We start from the raw sequence: 16094 nt of genomic DNA, 5'->3' as shown, positions 1-16094 counted from the left end.
CCAACTGGATTGGAGAAATGCTGGCCAAAGTGTAATTGCCAACTAGACCGTGCTGGGTGCCTGTTACACAGTAGTAATGGATACTGTGAAGTCTCTCTCCTCAGGGGATTCACTCTCTAGCTTGAGATCTAATCAGTGCCTATCTTTATAAAAGCAATATAAACAGTACAACGAGGTGTGCCATGAATCACACAAAGGACGCTATAGAAATTCAGAGATGGGAAGGAGAGTTAGGATGGTTTGGGACTTGAATTATATCATTATTGAAAGGGCAAGGTTCAGGCCGTTCATTCATTTTTGACATATAGTTTACCCTTGTGTTTCACTTGGTTTAGTATATAAGTTTATAGTTGTTTTCTGTATTTGTTAATTTTTCAAGAAAAAGCCATGTTCTTAGCTTGAGAACAATCTGACCTGTTGTGTTTCATCTTTCACCTAAGTCAGAAATAAAAGTGATGTTCAAAAAATAAGAATGGAAAGAAGGAAGGACAGACAGAAAGCCAGCTTTGGAATCTGAGGCTTCGTTTCAATAGTAACTCCATCCTTTTTCGCTATTCAGTAAATTACCTCCTGAGCCCCTGGATCCTCAACTATATTTCCTAATTTGAGAACTTTGAAGAGGATTAAATATTTATGCATTTTTAGTTTGTAGAATAAACCAGATGCTCACTTAAAAATATATTGGAATCTGAAGGTCTGCATTGGATACCATGCGATGTGTACAAAAGGGAGGGAACCTAGGGCTTACTTTCAATCAGATTATAATTTAACCTTCCAGTCACTGGGAATAGCGATGTTTATGAGATTTCTGCCTGCTGCTACTTTGAACCTAAGGTGAATCAGCTGACATAAGCAATCCATTTCTGTTCTCACAACACACATTCAGTAACTGATCTCATCTGAATTAGACGTAGTGTTTGGGGCTGTAACCATCATATAAAACTTTATTGCTTTATAAATCGTTTTTGTTATGTAGAAAAACACCCATTTAAATATTTTGCATTAGTACTTTACTTATTTCTACAAGAAAACATAAAGGAACAAATCATCGAAAAATATATTCAATGATCCATTTCATTTTTTCAGTTTTCAAGACAAAAATAAATTAACAGGGACTCCTTTAATGGGCAAAAAAATGCAGCTGTTTACTGAAAGACAGCTCTCCCATTTTGCAAAATGGTTCCAAGACGATTCCTAAACCACCGTTGAAATAGTATGTGGAGGGTCCCGCAGCCACCTAACCTTTCTGAGCCTAACCACTGCCAACTCCTACCTCTCTAAGAATTTGATCACCCACTGCATCTACGCAGGGAAGGAATGCCCTGGCCGAGTCCAGCCTCAAGCTACCTCGTTGGAATCTACCCCTTTTTTTCAAATTTAGCGGGAATTGAACTTCCCGGAAACGCCCCCAAGCCACACACTCAGTTCTGCCCCGCCCGCAGAGACCGGACACTCCATTCCCACGCTCCCCGGGGCCCCCAGAACGCAAACGCTTTGAGGCCACAACTGCGCTTGCGCCCCCATCCAGCGCATGCGCCCTACTTCCGCGCATGCTCGGAGGGGGCGGCCGGCAGGGTCCTGGGAGCCTACCGGAGGCCGGCCTGCCCCGCCCCTGGCCTCCGCGCCAAGCTTCCCTTCCGCGCTCTGTTCCTTTTCCGGGAGCGCTGGCGGCGGCTGCTCGGGTGTCTCTCTCTCTCTCTCTCTCTCTGGGCTTTCAGCTCTCCTGCGGCGACCATGGCAGCTGGGACACGTGGGGTCGTCCTGCGGCTCTGCGCCTTAGGTACAGGCCTGGTGGTAGCGATGCGAGGCGGGCCGCTGAGATAGATGCCCGCGACCGACCGCGGCTGCTGCCCCATGCGCCCCTTGCGGGCTGCCCGAGACCAGTGCCACTCGCGCGAAGGGCGCGGCTGCCTTCCGTTTGGTTCTGATGCTCGGTGGCAGGAAGTTTTCCAGCGGCGCTGGCTGCACTGATGATAGGCAGGAAGGATGCGACCTTCCCAGCTCACAGCCACCCCGTGCTTTGGCTTTAGGTTCCGAGCCCTGTGCTTTCCCAAGAAGGGGCCGAAGAGAGGGGTGGCCCGGGGCTGGGCTGGGCAGGGCGGGGCAGGGCAGGCTCAGGTCCCGGGGACCACGTGGGCCTGTTCTGAGCCCCGGCACCCCTGGTTCTTTCTGGGCTGCCTTTACTGAGTTGCCAAGACATGCCGGACACTGTTCCCGAGTATGGATTAGCGGTGGAGCTCAGCGTTCTTTCTATCCATAAATTTGGGATGGAAACTAATAGAATCTGGAATGGCATTTGGAGTGTATACCCAGGAGATCATTGGCTTTCAAGAAACATAGCGCGCGATTCCTGTCTCTATTCCCCAAAGATGGAATGTTCAAAAGGGGAAAAAAATAGCAGGGAATTAAAGCATATTTGAAAAGAACCTCTGATTCACTAGCATTACCTTGTTTGTAATAGTATGGTTGCATGCAGAGTACATATTTACTAACCAAATGAACTATTTATGCTTTGCATCACTTGTGCCCTGGGATGGCTCAATGATGAAGTTTTTGGTGGGTTGTAAAAAATCAAAAACACGATAGGTGACTGAGCAATAAATAGTACAAGTCAAATGATAGATCAGCACTTATTTTATATTTTGTCTTTTTTTTTTCAGTTGTTTTGCTTGATGTGGCTTTCTGTAAAGGATTTGTAGAAGATTTAGATGAATCGTGAGTATACATATTTTTTAAATGGTATCTTCTTTTGGGTATTTGTGTGAATTTAATCTTTTAACAGTAGAGATGTAACTTACATAGAACTAATCTGATTCTAGGGCTAGTTGCCAGTGCTATGTATGTACAAAATGGGGTTGTACTCAAAAGACAGACACTGTTACAAGATTTAAAAAAAAAAAACTGTGGCAAACTCAACTTATGTTCCATTTTATCATTTTACCTGTATTTGTTATGTTTTTCCTTCTGTAATCTCTTGTAAGCAGTGCTGGGGTTTGGGAACATACTGTGTGTGTTCATGCGTTTTTGTGTGTGTGTGTTTGTTGTTGTTTTGTTCTTTGTAGCACCACAGTGTTAATCACAAGGCTTTGCTTGTAGTAGGTGAGGATTCCTGCTCCAGACGGAAACCAGAAACCGATGTGTGATCTTGCAGGCAATTCCAAGCCATCCCCCCCTCCCCCGCAGGCCTCCAGGGGGCAGCTGCCCTCCCCACACCAGACTTGGTGCAGCCAGCGCCCTGCGGTCTCTGGCGGGAGTTGTAGTCATAAACTAGCCCTCCCCACGCCCGCCAGCCCTAGTTGGATGCTCACCTGCACACCCAGCGCACTTGCCTTTATGGGTTTGCGGGGCTGCACCTCAGGCATTTGCTGGGCACCTCTGCAGAGACCTACTCACGGGGGGCTTGGCTGAGGCACTTTCCGCAGCGTGGACTCAGTGCCTTCCCACTCCTGCCCACCCTCTGCCCTTGCGGCCATGAGAGGCAGAGGCGGAAGCCTTGGGGTCAGTACTCCTCAGCAGTGAGAGGGACCCCTCGGTCTGTGCTGGCCCCCCTGACCCCTGCCTGATGCCACTCCACCTGGGGAAATGGAACTCGGGGAGCTGGTGCTCTTTTTGTGTTTTGGTTTGATTTGGTTTTTGTTTTGCCTCTTGGTTGACATCATAGCAGTAAGTGAATCAAGCCTTCGTTGCTACATTCAGTTTGATGGGTTTGACCCCCACACGGTGACATTGGTGCAGCGGCCGGTCATTTGGGCACAGGGCCCCGTGGGGCACTTTACCACCCAGGCCAGTGGGTACTGGGGTACACTTGTCGATTGTTTACAGAAACTGATTCTGGGGGGAGCCGTTGTTCACAGGGCGGTCATCGCGTTAAATGTCACTGTAGACCTGCTTTCGAACGGCCTGACAGCTGTGACTTTGCCTGGGCAGGAGGAAGGGGATGAGCAGGCACAGACACCCCAAACTAGTGCCTTCCTCAGTCGGGTGCTCTGTGGACCCTGACTCTGGCAGGGCTGGCCCCGCATCACGAGGGGTGCGACCGGTCCTCTCCGCTGTGAAGGCCCCGGCCTGCCGACCTCAGGCTCCGACAGGCAGGACGGCGTGTTCGGGCTGGTCCGTGCATGCCAGCCCGGTCCAGGGTGTGTCTGCCTCTCCGTCCTTGAGCGCACCCAGCAGGCTGTCACTCATGCCCCTGCCTGCTCCAGGGCAAAGCACAGTTGGTTTCTGCGTTGAGCTGACAAACCTTGTTTGCTCCTTGGTTGCATTTCCCTTTGTCGGCATAGGGGCCTTTCCGGTGAGCGTCCGTGTCGGCACGGAAATGCGCATCATGTCTCCATGCCAGTGTCTCATCTTCACAGGGGTCCCATTCACATGCCACACCAGCAAGTGGCCAAGCCGTTAGCCACGGCCCCACGAGTCAGTGACAACGGGATGGCGCTTATGTGCTGGGGCTGGAGCCAGGAGACGGGGGTGGGAGCACAGGGGGGCAGATGATCACACGGCCTTCCGCACGGCGTCCAGCCGCCCATGTGCGAAGGTCCTCCTCCGTGCTTCGTGAAGGACAGTCCCTTTCCTGTTGGTGGAGGCCACACCCAGTTCCACTGCGCTCAAGTGGAGCAGGAGGAGCCATCGCTGAGCCAGGCCTGGTGGTGGGGGCGTCCAGGAGGTCTCTACGTCCGGGACCCCACTGGGCCGGAGGCGGCTCCTCCGTGCTGTTCCCCAGAGATGGAGGGGCACTCACCAGGCCTTTCATGGAGCTGGGAGACCCCCGCGGGGCGCCTCGCCACTCCTGCCGCACTGTGGGTGCCAGAGCTGTCCCTGCCTGCCAGCGCGATGGGTGGCTGTGCTCGTGGGGACTTCTGTCAGGGGCTGAGTAGGCCCGTGGTCCCCGCCCCTCTTTTCTGTTCAGGCGGGGTCAGAAAGGGCCACAGGGAAAGCGGCCGTTCTTATCAAACCGCCCTGTTTGCTCGTCGTGACACCAGCGAGTCACCGTTTGTCAGCTGAAATCCAAGTTCCTGCATGCCAGCCACGGGCAGCCGAAGACCAGGGAGCTGCCCGAGGATGGCAGCCTCCGCCCCGCCGTGCCCACGGTAACGCGGGCGGCAGTGCAGCCGAGAGGCAGGCGCTGAGGCCTGCCTCCGGCTCCGCCAGGTGCCGCTGCGCCGCGGTGTCAGCTCTCCGCCGCTCCGTTCGGTGCTTCGTGGGCAGGCAGAGAGGCCGCCGAGTGGAACTTGCGCCTAGACACCTACCGAAAGCCTTCGTTCCACGCTCCTCCACTCGTCCATGGGTTACCCCACCTCTACCGTTCAGTGGTGAAGTGCAAGCATACCAAGGTTTGTCTTCCTGTTTTTTGTTTTCTAGGTTTAAAGACAGCCGAAAAGATGACATCTGGCTTGTGGATGTGAGTATGTCGTTCTTTTGTACGAAGGAACCACCCCTGCCATTTCAGGTGGTATTTTCCTGTCCTCCTCCACCCACATACCTATGTCTAGTTCTTAGGTACACTGCTCAATTCTGTTTTCTTAGGTAGTGAGTGCTGTTGGCGTTTTATATTAAAGCGAACCCCAGGGCCTTCATGTTCCTGGGAGGGAGCCCGATTTGGGGGAAGTTCAGTGAGGTCAGCCTGTGGGCTCTGTCTCGGGGGGGTGGCGTGACTTGACTGCAGCTCTCACTCTCAGTTTCGTCATGTCGTCCCGGAGCCGGTGTCCGTGATCAGTCATCTGACACTCGACATCATGTTTCATCTCAGTAGGGAACAGAGTCACATTGTCACCTTCCTTTCCTCACCTTCAAGTTTGGACTATATTAGCCCTTGCGGTGTTTGGGAGTGTTTTCGCATGCCTCCGTCCCAAAGTAGAGTGGCAGCAGGAGAGACAGCGTACCGGTGGCACAGAGTTGACACTTGGCGAGGCCAGGCTGTGGGCACGAGGCCCACTGTGGAACACTCTGTCTCTTGTGCTTGAACACGTCCACAGTGTAGCATTAATGAGAAGATAAATCCTGTTTCGTGGCAGTGCAGCACGCAGTCTGCTACACCATTCACCCTCACACCAGGTGCCGCCCTGGCGGCTGTGACTGCAGAGAAGGAAGACCTGTGTTTTCGGTGGAACCAGCCTGCCCCGCCCCCCTGCCCAGCCAGTGGTGTCTTACTGGTCTCCGGTCCTTCCCGGGGGTCCCGTCTGAAGTAGCAAAGGCACCTGCTGCGTTGGAATGTTTGCAATAGAACTAGCTAGGTAGAAACAGAGCATGTGTTCTGCATTTGGTGGTCTCATCTTATGTATAACATGGACACACCACTTGGAAACTAAGGTGCTTTTACTGTAAATTGTATATCTAGTTTAAAGATGTATCAGTAGTCATTTAAAATACCCTAAAGTAGTGTCAACATTGAGGTGTATGTTGGGAGTTAACCTATCTAGGCTTTTGTGTGTGTTTGTTACTATGTTAACCAATTTGAAAATTACATTGAGAGTTTTGTGTATTTTTTTTTGTCTAGAACAGTTTATTATCAGATCACTTTGTCAAATAGATTTTTTAAGAATTAACATTGGTATTCATGGTAGCACAGCATATTAGTGGTTGTTTTTGTTTTTGTTTCAACAAGTTTTATGCGCCATGGTGTGGTCATTGTAAAAAGCTGGAACCGATTTGGAATGAAGTTGGTGTTGAGATGAAAAGCATCGGTTCGCCAGTTAAAGTTGGGAAGATGGATGCTACTTCCTATTCCGGTAAGCATCTGCTCAGTTCATTTCTTGACTGTTCTCCTCATGAAAATGTTTAAGTTATGCAAACCAGTGTTCAAGGTAGGAGGGAGAAATGCGTATGTATTTTCGGTCACGTAAAATGAAAGGTATCTTAATGTAAGACTGTGCTTTATGAGTTAAATGAATTAACCATTGCATGTGTAATACGCAGACCACGGCACCCACTGCCTGCTAGCGATGGATGCATAAGCCATTGTTTCTGCTTGGAGTGCCCTGGAGGTAATCAGGGGCCGGGGCAACCGTAGGGGTTAGAGCACTGACAACCACCGGTGCTGCGGTGGGAGCAAACCGGGAGAGTCCTTGTTTGAGTCGGCGGCGGTGGCGTGGCCGGGGCGTAGGTGGGAAGGTGAAGGGTGCGTTCAGTCAGGGTGAGTGCAGGGGAGGGTCGGGAGGGTGCTGGCAGGAGAGGGAATGTCAGAGCAAAGCCGGAGACTTGCAGGTGAGCTCATGGAGAACGTGCGAGAGAACAGACTTCAAGAAGGGGTTGGCCAGCCGCAGCCCGTGGACGGAGTCTGGCCGCCGCCTGGCCCAGCAAGTGGAGCCCCGTTGGGACTGAGCCCGCCGGCCTGCCTGTGGCTGCTTTCCCGTCCCGGTGGCGCAGGGCGTAGTTGTCACAGAGACTGCACCCCCGGCAAAGACTCCCACATTCGTGACCCTTTACAGGAAAAGGTTGCCCATGCCTGTCTTAAAGATTTCAAAAAAGGTGGAGTCAGGTGGGGAGAAAGACAAGTTATCACAGAAATTTGGAAAGAGCGTGGCTTCAGGGAGTCGGAATCCGACGCTGGCCCGGCCTGCCGCCTCACCGCGCAGCCCCGGGAGGTGCTGCAGGGCACCCAGCTCCACGCCCACACCGGGGGTCTTTACTGTCGCGCCTCTCTCACGGGCTCCTTGGAGATTTCAACGACGTAGCATCTGCAAAGCCCCTTATAGTGTTCAATAAATGCGTGTTTCCTTTTCCTTCAATTAATGAAGAAAGGGGAAGTCGTTGTAGAAAATCAGCATTGTGCTCTAGGTGCAGTTTTGGAACAAGACAGACCTACGTTTTAATCCCAACTCTGCGATGTCCTGTTTTTTTTGTGGCGTCAGGGAGTGCTCAATCGCTTAATTTTAGTTTTCTTGCCTGAACATGGAAGAGTGACGATCCCCTCGATTGGGAGGATTGTATTGCTGTCTCGTATTCAAAACCCTAACCGCGATGGCCAGTGCGTTAGGAGGTGCCAAGGGGTAATGACAGGTTTTCAGGGCCCCTCCGGTGGGACAGAGTGTTCTGGATTTTATAGGTTGTCAACTAAGAGGCATTACACGTTTTCGAGAAGGCCAATGATTTGTTGCATTCCCGATGGAAAGAAGAGTGGAGACGAGAGGCAGGAGATTCGGGGTGACTGTGGATGCACCTGGGAGGAGGGTGCCAGGGGCCCAGACTTGGGTGCCGGCAGTGGCGGAAGGAGGAAGCGGGAGGAGGAAGTGGGAGGTCTCAGACACGGTCAAGGGGGAGAGCACAGACGTGATCGGTTAGCACTGTGACAGAAAGAAGAACAGTTGGGAATAAGAGTGTCGGATTCTTAGCATAGTCACTGAACTCCACCACCGCCGGTTATGTAGAGAAGACTACGAAATTTAATTTTGTCCGATTTTCACGTTAGCAGCCGGTTTGAATTTGCGGTGCATGTTTTGCTGTGTTGATGTCTGGGAGTGGGAGCTGGAGGGCAGACACGGTGTTAGCGCTGGCATTACTGAGCGCCACAAGTGAGCTGCTGAAACTCGGGGAGGGGAGGAGGTCCACGGCAGGGGTTGCTGCAGAGAGAGACGGAATAACATGCTGGAGTTGGTGTTTCCTGAGAGAAGCTTTAAGCACAGTTTGAGAAATGACTCCTTTCACCTGCTGTTCCCCAAAGTAAATGAACTGTGTCTTTGCTTTTATGTCGATTGCACATGCGTATTCATACATTCATGCATATAGTCATTCAGTCGGTCAGTCAGCATGTAGTCGCTGCTGCTCGTCGAGCCTTGCTCTGGTCTGTAGAAACCGAGTAAGGACCAAAGCAAACCCTGGTAGTCTAATAGAGGAGAAAGGGACAAACCAACAAGTGCAGTAAAACCTTAAACACTCCACACTCTTGTGGCCCCTGGAGTCACTCAGTGGAGTGATAAAGTAATGTGCAGAGGAACATGGGGTATAAAGACAGTAAGAAACGTAGTTCCTATAAATCAGTAAAATCACAATGGTGAACTACTCATGTGATGCTACAGTGATAATTAACAGTATACATCTGTCAAAAATTTATACTATCTAATTCCTTAGTGTTTTCAGTATTTATTAAGTCACACTATGATTGGAGAAAAATAGCGGAGACTTTTCTGAGTAGCTTGGAGAAGAAAGTATTTTGAATGCTGTGACTAAAAACAATATGTTTATAGTTCTTAAGAATTCATGTACAGTTTGTAGCTTTATGGTGGGACATTTACTCATTTCATATTTATGACCCACTAAGAGGTTTACATTTTGCCTCTGATATTATAACTGTTAGAGACTTTATTTTTTGGTACACTTACCATTGTGTTATACGTTACGCTGAATTAATGGGAGAAAACAGCCTCTACAGCGGTTGCATTGCATGAAACAGAAATCCACCACGTTACCTGAAGCACATGCCCAGCTTTAGGAGGAGGGAGGGGACTGGTGTGTGCCGAGGACTGCCCTGTGCCTGGAACTGTTCACCCTCTGTCCTGTGGTCCTCGATGCGGACTAGTAAACCTCCGCCCCCTCCGGGCCGGCACCCCAGCCGGCACCCCAGCCCGCACGGCGAGGCTTGCCCCCCCCCACATCCTGGGACGGCTGCAGGCGCACGAACAGAGCGTGGTGAAAAGTCGGTCTTGTGTTGGACGTGGTAGAGCCGGCATTCCCTCAGCAGGTAGGCGGTGAGCGCTCAGCGCGTTCCCGGACGTGCCCCAGGTGTGGTCTAGGCATGGGCGGTACATACGTTAGTGGGCAAAACAGACGGAGGTCTCCACTCCCGTGGATTTACATTCTAGTGGGGAGAGACAGACGATCACCAATAAACCTAAGTAAATTGTCTGGTATTACTCGGTGTTTGATGTCAGTGATGGGTGCATTTTTCATTTCATTATAGCATCAAGGAGATGTTTTATGTGCTATGGAGAAAAAGAAATTTATCTTGTTAGTACCTAAAAAAGGTTGAGGTATTCAAGAATGATTGTTTAGAGATCACAAATAGATTTTTGGCGTACAATTTTTAAAGTCTCCGGAAATACTTCATGGCAGCTGCAGTGCAGGCAGTTCAGGAAAACTTGGGGTCACAGAGGTGAAGAAATTGAATTTTTCTTTTCGAGCCAGCTGCCGGTGCGGCCTGTGTCTGACTGCGAGGCACCAAGGAGCGGCTGGGTACTGGCACCTCCCCCAGCCCGGGGCTGCTGCTCGGGTCTCAGAGTCCGTGCTTCCCAGGGTGCCGTCCACGTCTGCGTCAGCATGCCACCCGCATTCGGGTCACTTGGGGCGCTCGCGTAGACTTGGGTTCCGGAGGCCCGCGCCAGCGCTACCGGACGAAAATCCCCGAGGCGGGGTGCTGAGAATCTGTGTTTGTCCGTGGACTTGGGGGATTCGGCTGCACGCTTACGTTGGAGAACCACAAAGTAGAGTAAGGTATCATTTCGCTGACTAGTTCCTTAGAGGACCGCGGCTCGGGGTGGGATGGTGGGTCAGTGATAGAGGGCAGGAAGTCCCGCAGTGTTGGGGGAGGGGGGCGCTGCGGTGCGTGGGAGCGTCTGCAGTTGCGCGCGGACCCCTGCTAGACCTTGAGCCAGAGAAGCGGGAGCTGCCACGATTCCCTCTGCCCCGTGTGTTCGCAGTCGGGTGCCTGGTTGTAACTAGTAATCCTATAAGCAGGTAACACTTAAAAGTTGAATAGTGTCCGGTGTAAACTCACATACATATCTTAGCCTCTCTCTTTGTGCATCCCTTCAAAACTGAGTGCTAAAATTGTGCCTTGATCAGAGTTTAAAGTGGCTATGATGTTAGCTGTAATGATGTGTTGATTTTTATTATGAATCCACTGAAATTCTGTGTGTTCCTCAGCTTAAGCCTGACATAGGTAAAAATCGCATTTTACCTCCCTTCGATGCATGAACTTGCAGCGCCATTGGGCCAATAGCATCCTTTCTCACAGATTGTAAGCCCCTTTGGGCAGTGACTGTACCTCAGGGCTGCTCACACCTGGCACTGTGGACATTCTGGGCCAGATGATCTTTTCCTTGAGGGCAGAAGGTGTTCCTGTGCATTGTGGGACATTTAGCAGCATCCCCGGCCTCTCCCCACTCGACACCAGTAGCACCGGGGCTCCCCCACGTGGTGGCAGCCCAGTGTGTCGCCAGACCTCACCCCCTCCCTGCAGCGGAGAACCGCCACTGTGGTGTTCCCTTTTGATATCTGACACCTGGTGATGCCAAGTACCGAGAGGAGTCGTGTCTTAGGCGGAAGGGGACTTTGGATGGAGTTCGGCTCCTTCCTTCTCCTCCCTCCCGTTGTGTAGGTGAAGCAGCAGAAGGTCGTTAGCCGTGAAATGACTGTGAGTGGTTTCAGACCGCAAAGTTGGGGGCAGAATTAGGCCTGAGTCCAAGGTCACCATGACCCACCTCGGTCTCTTCAAGTTATTTCACGGAGAAAGCAGCGAGATAGGGGCACCATGTTTCACCTCCGTTTATGACCATTTTAAATGACAAGACTTGAGGGGAAGTGATGCACGTTACAAATGGGTTCTTCAGTTTATAAAGGAATCGATCTTCGGTTTCATTGCACACTATTCTCTAACGAAAACAGAAAGAACAAGAAAATGTAAATTCAGACTTGAGTTGCAGTCTCAGCCCTGCTACCTAACCAACACTTGCTCTTGAAAAGGTTACCGACTCTACCTAAGTATTAGTAGTAGTATTTGAAAAACATTAACATTTTTTCTTCCCCCACAAAATTGTCTTAACAAGTAGTCAAATGTCTCTTAAAGCCAGTTATAAGACACTCTGCACGTGCTTATTCTTACGAATGCCATCGGTACATGGAATCACCCGGAGATAAATACTCAGCACTGCGATCAGGGTCCAGAAGAGACAGGAAACACACTGGTGTCTGCGGGTCTCTGTGTGCCAGCTTCTCCGTGGGGCTCTTTCTCCAGGGGCTCACGCTCGAGTCCCACCCACAGCCTGATGGGGGGTGGGGGGGGAGGACTGTCCTCGGAGGGGCAACGGTCAGAGAAGCGAAGAATTCTGCAGAGCTGCACGGAGGGTACATGGAGAAGCCGCCACCCTAACCTGGGTCCTCTCATGCCTGTAACCCGTGCTTTGCTTGTGCACTTTTTATTACCCGCCCATTTTCCTCTTGGGAAACCTAAGTATGCAGTTTTAGGAGTCGCTGCACTTGAACTTCTATCAGGAATGGAGGCTGATGTCCGTTCAGGGAGCCAGGGGCTGCAGAGTGGGTGGCGACACCCGTCACTGTCCTCCGGATCTCCACACCCGGGGCCGTGGAGATGAGGTGAGGGGTTGGACGCCTCTCTGAAGCCTGTTCTGGGAGACCACACCCAGCCGTGAAACACCACCGCTGCGTTTTCTCAGGGATTGCGTGTGTCACTTTCTAATTGGATTTGTGTATAAGTAAGGTTCACGCCAGCGTGTATAAGGAGTTCCCGGTGGGCTGTGCCCTCTGCCCAGCGGTTACATTAGTCTTCACCCGAGGCAGTTTTTAGTGGGTTCTGGTTGAGGAGACGAGGGCCTGCCTCCTGAGCCTGGGGTGGGGGGCATTAAGAACGAACTTGAGCCGCATAATTTCCCCCGAATCATTTCTGTGTTTACTTGGAAGAAGGCTGTTTCCAGAACAGCAGTCCTCAGTTAGAACATACTCGACGGACGGCAGAGAGTCCTGCATGGGAGATGGGCACAGGGACGTTGTGAGGGCGGTGGGGCTAAGGTCACATGGCGGTCGAGAGGCGGGACCTGCGTGTTCAGGACCCGGGTTCCCCCCGTGCTCCCCCGGCTGTCTGTGTTGCCTCTCCCGGAACCCACTTTCCGATGCCCCTGCCCCACGTTTGAGGGAGAAGCTCGGGCTGACAGAGGAAGGCGAAGGGATTTGCGTTGTCGTCATTCTTGTGTGTTGGTGGGGTTGAGTTGAAATCAAAGCTTGACATCATCACCAAGGGACTGGGGACCAGAACCTGGGCGGAGCGTCAGGTTCCCCGCCCAGCTGCGCGGAGAAAACACTGCAGGGCTGGAGGAAACAGAACATGTGGGGAGGTCGTGCCAGTAAAGACGGCGCACTTGACGTGTGCCAGGGTAGTTGTGTGAGTGTGTTGTACATAGTCTAGAAAGCGAGAATATTTTATTTTTTTTCCTTGACTGTCCCAGTTGCCTTGGGTCTGTAAAGTAATATAGCATTCATTTGCTGTTGTGATTTCTGGAATTCTTGAAGTCCTGATTCTTGTTTGCTTGTTTTTGTTACTCTTTCTTCATTTCCTTAAAAAGATGCCCCTGTAGCAACTATCTCATTTTAATGTGAAGATTGCAGAATAATCTTTTTGTCAGTTGGACTGAGTCTAGGTCATTACAGAAGCAGAAACTTCTAAAACCCATGGATGAAGTTGCTTTTAGTTCATATATTGATTGTAGAAATTTAATAATCTTACAGATGTGACTTATGGTTTTGAAATTAAAATGCAGTTCTTTTAAGACTCAGAAAACATTAAGGGAAGGGTGGGCCCCTCGCCTTTTTATTTTTTAAAGGAAATATTTGTGTTGGAAATGAAGTCAAATGAGAAGTGAGACTTTATTTGTACGTGTGTTTATACATACATATTTCTTTAAACAAAATTATTTTTAAAAATAAATACTTTAGAGGCAAAATTTTAAACTTTGGCACTTATTTCTTATGTTGTCATAATATTTTGTGCAGGCTATAAATTAGATTTGTTAAGTATTTTGTACAAGAATGTCATTTCTTTTTGTGTGTCTATATTCCTTTTAGACTTAAAACAGTATATCTGTATAAGTTTGTATAAATATATCTATATTTTTAAGTAAAAAAGGTTCATTTATTACCTAGTTCCTCATTTTTAAAAAAAATTTAGAATTATTTATTCTTTTTCTTATCAAGGCATTGCTTCAGAGTTTGGAGTTCGAGGTTATCCAACAATTAAGCTGTAAGTTGAGTGTTACATGTTTACATGTGTGTTTTCATTACTTCGCTCTACTCACTTTTCATTGCCTTGAGCTCCGGTAGCTGCCCGGCAGGACTGAAGACGTGGGCTCAGCCGCTCTCTCTGGGCGCGGTGTGCGGCCCGAGGAGGGGCGGCCTCTCCCTGCTTTTCCGAGTTGGCATGAACGTGCCCTCGACGGCGAGTGCGGCACGCGTGGGGCTGTGGCGGGCTCCGTGCAGGGCGAGGTGTGCCCGCGGCCGGTCACCAGTCCCGGCCTCCTCTGCCCGGGGAGCTCCCGCGTCTGTTCTCCGGGTCGTGGGCGTCCCGCCTCCTGGCGCGTGTGCCCCTCTGCCATCGTAGTGATGGGCGTGTCTTCAGAGGTGAAAGAAGCAGAGGACCCCGTTTACGGGTGTTCACTCTGGTCTGTAGGCGTCAATCGAGTCTAATGTCAAGTGTGCAAGTTGGAAGAAATGGTGTGATAATTCTCAAGGGCTTATTATTTATAGTCATCATTTTACTGAATTTTCTTGGGAGTTTGGTCCATATCCTTATTTGATAATGTGGGGAGGTCAATTATTTTGACACTTATTTTTATAATCAAGTCATTTTTTATTTCTTGGGTTTTGTGCTGACCTCCTACCTTCCCCCACTTTTTGAATGTTTACTGACCCTCCTTTACTTCCTCGTGTTGAGTCAACCATCCTTTCCATTCTTTACTTACGTACAGATGTTCTGCTTTGCTTTCACAATTTTTAAAAAAAATCTCAGTTGGACACATATTCATTAGTAAACCTTTAGAAAATTATCTAACTTTCTAGAAGAGTGTTTTTATGTGTTTTACTCTGTATTATTGGAGCATCTATCAAGTTACTATGATGTTGTAGCGCTTAAAATTTTTTTTGCCATTACCAAATAGTTTAATTTTCTGACCTTTTACTTGCCTTTTAAAAGAGAAGAGTGAGAACTATAATGCTTTGACTGGTCCTTGACCACGAATGTATAGATTATTCGTTATTTATAAGTCATAGATACAATGCAACTACCAAATACTGAGCAAATTATTTCATGTAATTTTAATAAAATATAGTCTTTTTCTTAATATTTTGAGTTGCTGACCCCCTGACACCAGTCGTCTGCTCTGTATTATGTGGTTGTACTGTTTCCTCTAAATCTCTGCATTTAGCACTTATATACAGCAATTTTATCTAACAGTAGTGATTAGCATTAAATAGTGAAACCGTTGAAATAATCCGAGCTTTTTCTTTGTTCTTTCTCTTTAAGATTAAAGGGGGACTTGGCATACAATTACAGAGGGCCGCGGACCAAAGACGACATCATTGAGTTTGCTCACAGAGTGTCCGGGTAAGTTGGTACTGGGAAAGGCCGTACCGTGTGATACTGACATTTGAAAATTAAATTTTTATAGATCCTTATTAAAGGCTTTAGCCTGAATAAAATCTGTTCTGTATTTATGAGAGAAGATACAGCGCTGTGCGGCATGTGTAAGGGGATCCTGTGAGGGGGCGGGGGGTTTGTGGCTTGATTTTAGACTTGTCATCCTCACGGTCAAATCTTGGCACTACGTGGGAGACCGTGTCCCCAATTTCTAACACCATTTCAAAATTTGATTGCTTCTAACAACTTTGTGAATCTTAATTTTTATTTTGTTGTAATTTTGCTGTTGCACTACCTGGTTTGCATCAGTTTGTTTTTACTGTTACCTAATTTTAGAGTTTTAAGAGAAACCCCTCAACATTATTGTTGTGAACAGACCTGGGCTTTGAAGCCTTGGCCTGTGCTAAAGGAAAGTGCTTTTTAGATGGAGCCGAACACTTACCCCGATCTCCCGCCCACTGCTGTGTGCCAGCTGTGCTCCGTCATTGCACATTTTGCCTGTCGGAACCCACGTGCTTCCATAAGCATTTTCTGTTGGTTGGAGTGCAGGGATTTTGCTTTTTAGTCTACATCTTGCTGGGGTATAAAGAAAGTTGGTGTTCATAATTATTAAAGTGATTTTGTGCAAGTTTTTGCAGAGAACAAAAATCAAGCTAGCTTAACCTGTATTGAGTTTGCAAGTACAGGCACTTCCTCCTGAGCTTGACAGGATACAGCGATGGTTTGAAATGGCTTTAAGGGA

At 49.2% G+C, this 16094-nt stretch overlaps 1 protein-coding gene across 2 annotated transcripts in view; it reads left to right on the top strand.

The window, feature by feature from the left end:
* The first annotated feature begins 1563 nt into the window (after window positions 1-1563).
* Window positions 1564-16094, top strand: part of TMX3 (thioredoxin related transmembrane protein 3) — a 34514-nt gene continuing 19983 nt past the window's right edge. Inside the window, exons 1-6 of one of the 2 annotated variants that reach the window (XM_045850168.1) lie at window positions 1564-1780; window positions 2661-2715; window positions 5359-5398; window positions 6602-6725; window positions 13915-13960; window positions 15239-15319. In XM_045850168.1, coding sequence (XP_045706124.1) covers window positions 1735-1780; window positions 2661-2715; window positions 5359-5398; window positions 6602-6725; window positions 13915-13960; window positions 15239-15319 — 392 coding nt within the window. In that variant the 5' untranslated portion in view covers window positions 1564-1734. The remainder of the gene's footprint in view (window positions 1781-2660; window positions 2716-5358; window positions 5399-6601; window positions 6726-13914; window positions 13961-15238; window positions 15320-16094) is intronic. The other variant, XM_045850167.1, reaches the window with a different exon arrangement.

This window comes from Phyllostomus hastatus, unplaced genomic scaffold (assembly GCF_019186645.2).
Source record: "Phyllostomus hastatus isolate PE091 unplaced genomic scaffold, TTU_PhHast_1.1 phas_contig_80, whole genome shotgun sequence".
NCBI classification, from domain to species: Eukaryota; Metazoa; Chordata; class Mammalia; order Chiroptera; family Phyllostomidae; genus Phyllostomus; species Phyllostomus hastatus.
Note: the sequence above shows the minus strand (reverse complement) of the source record. Positions and strands in the feature narration are given on the sequence as shown.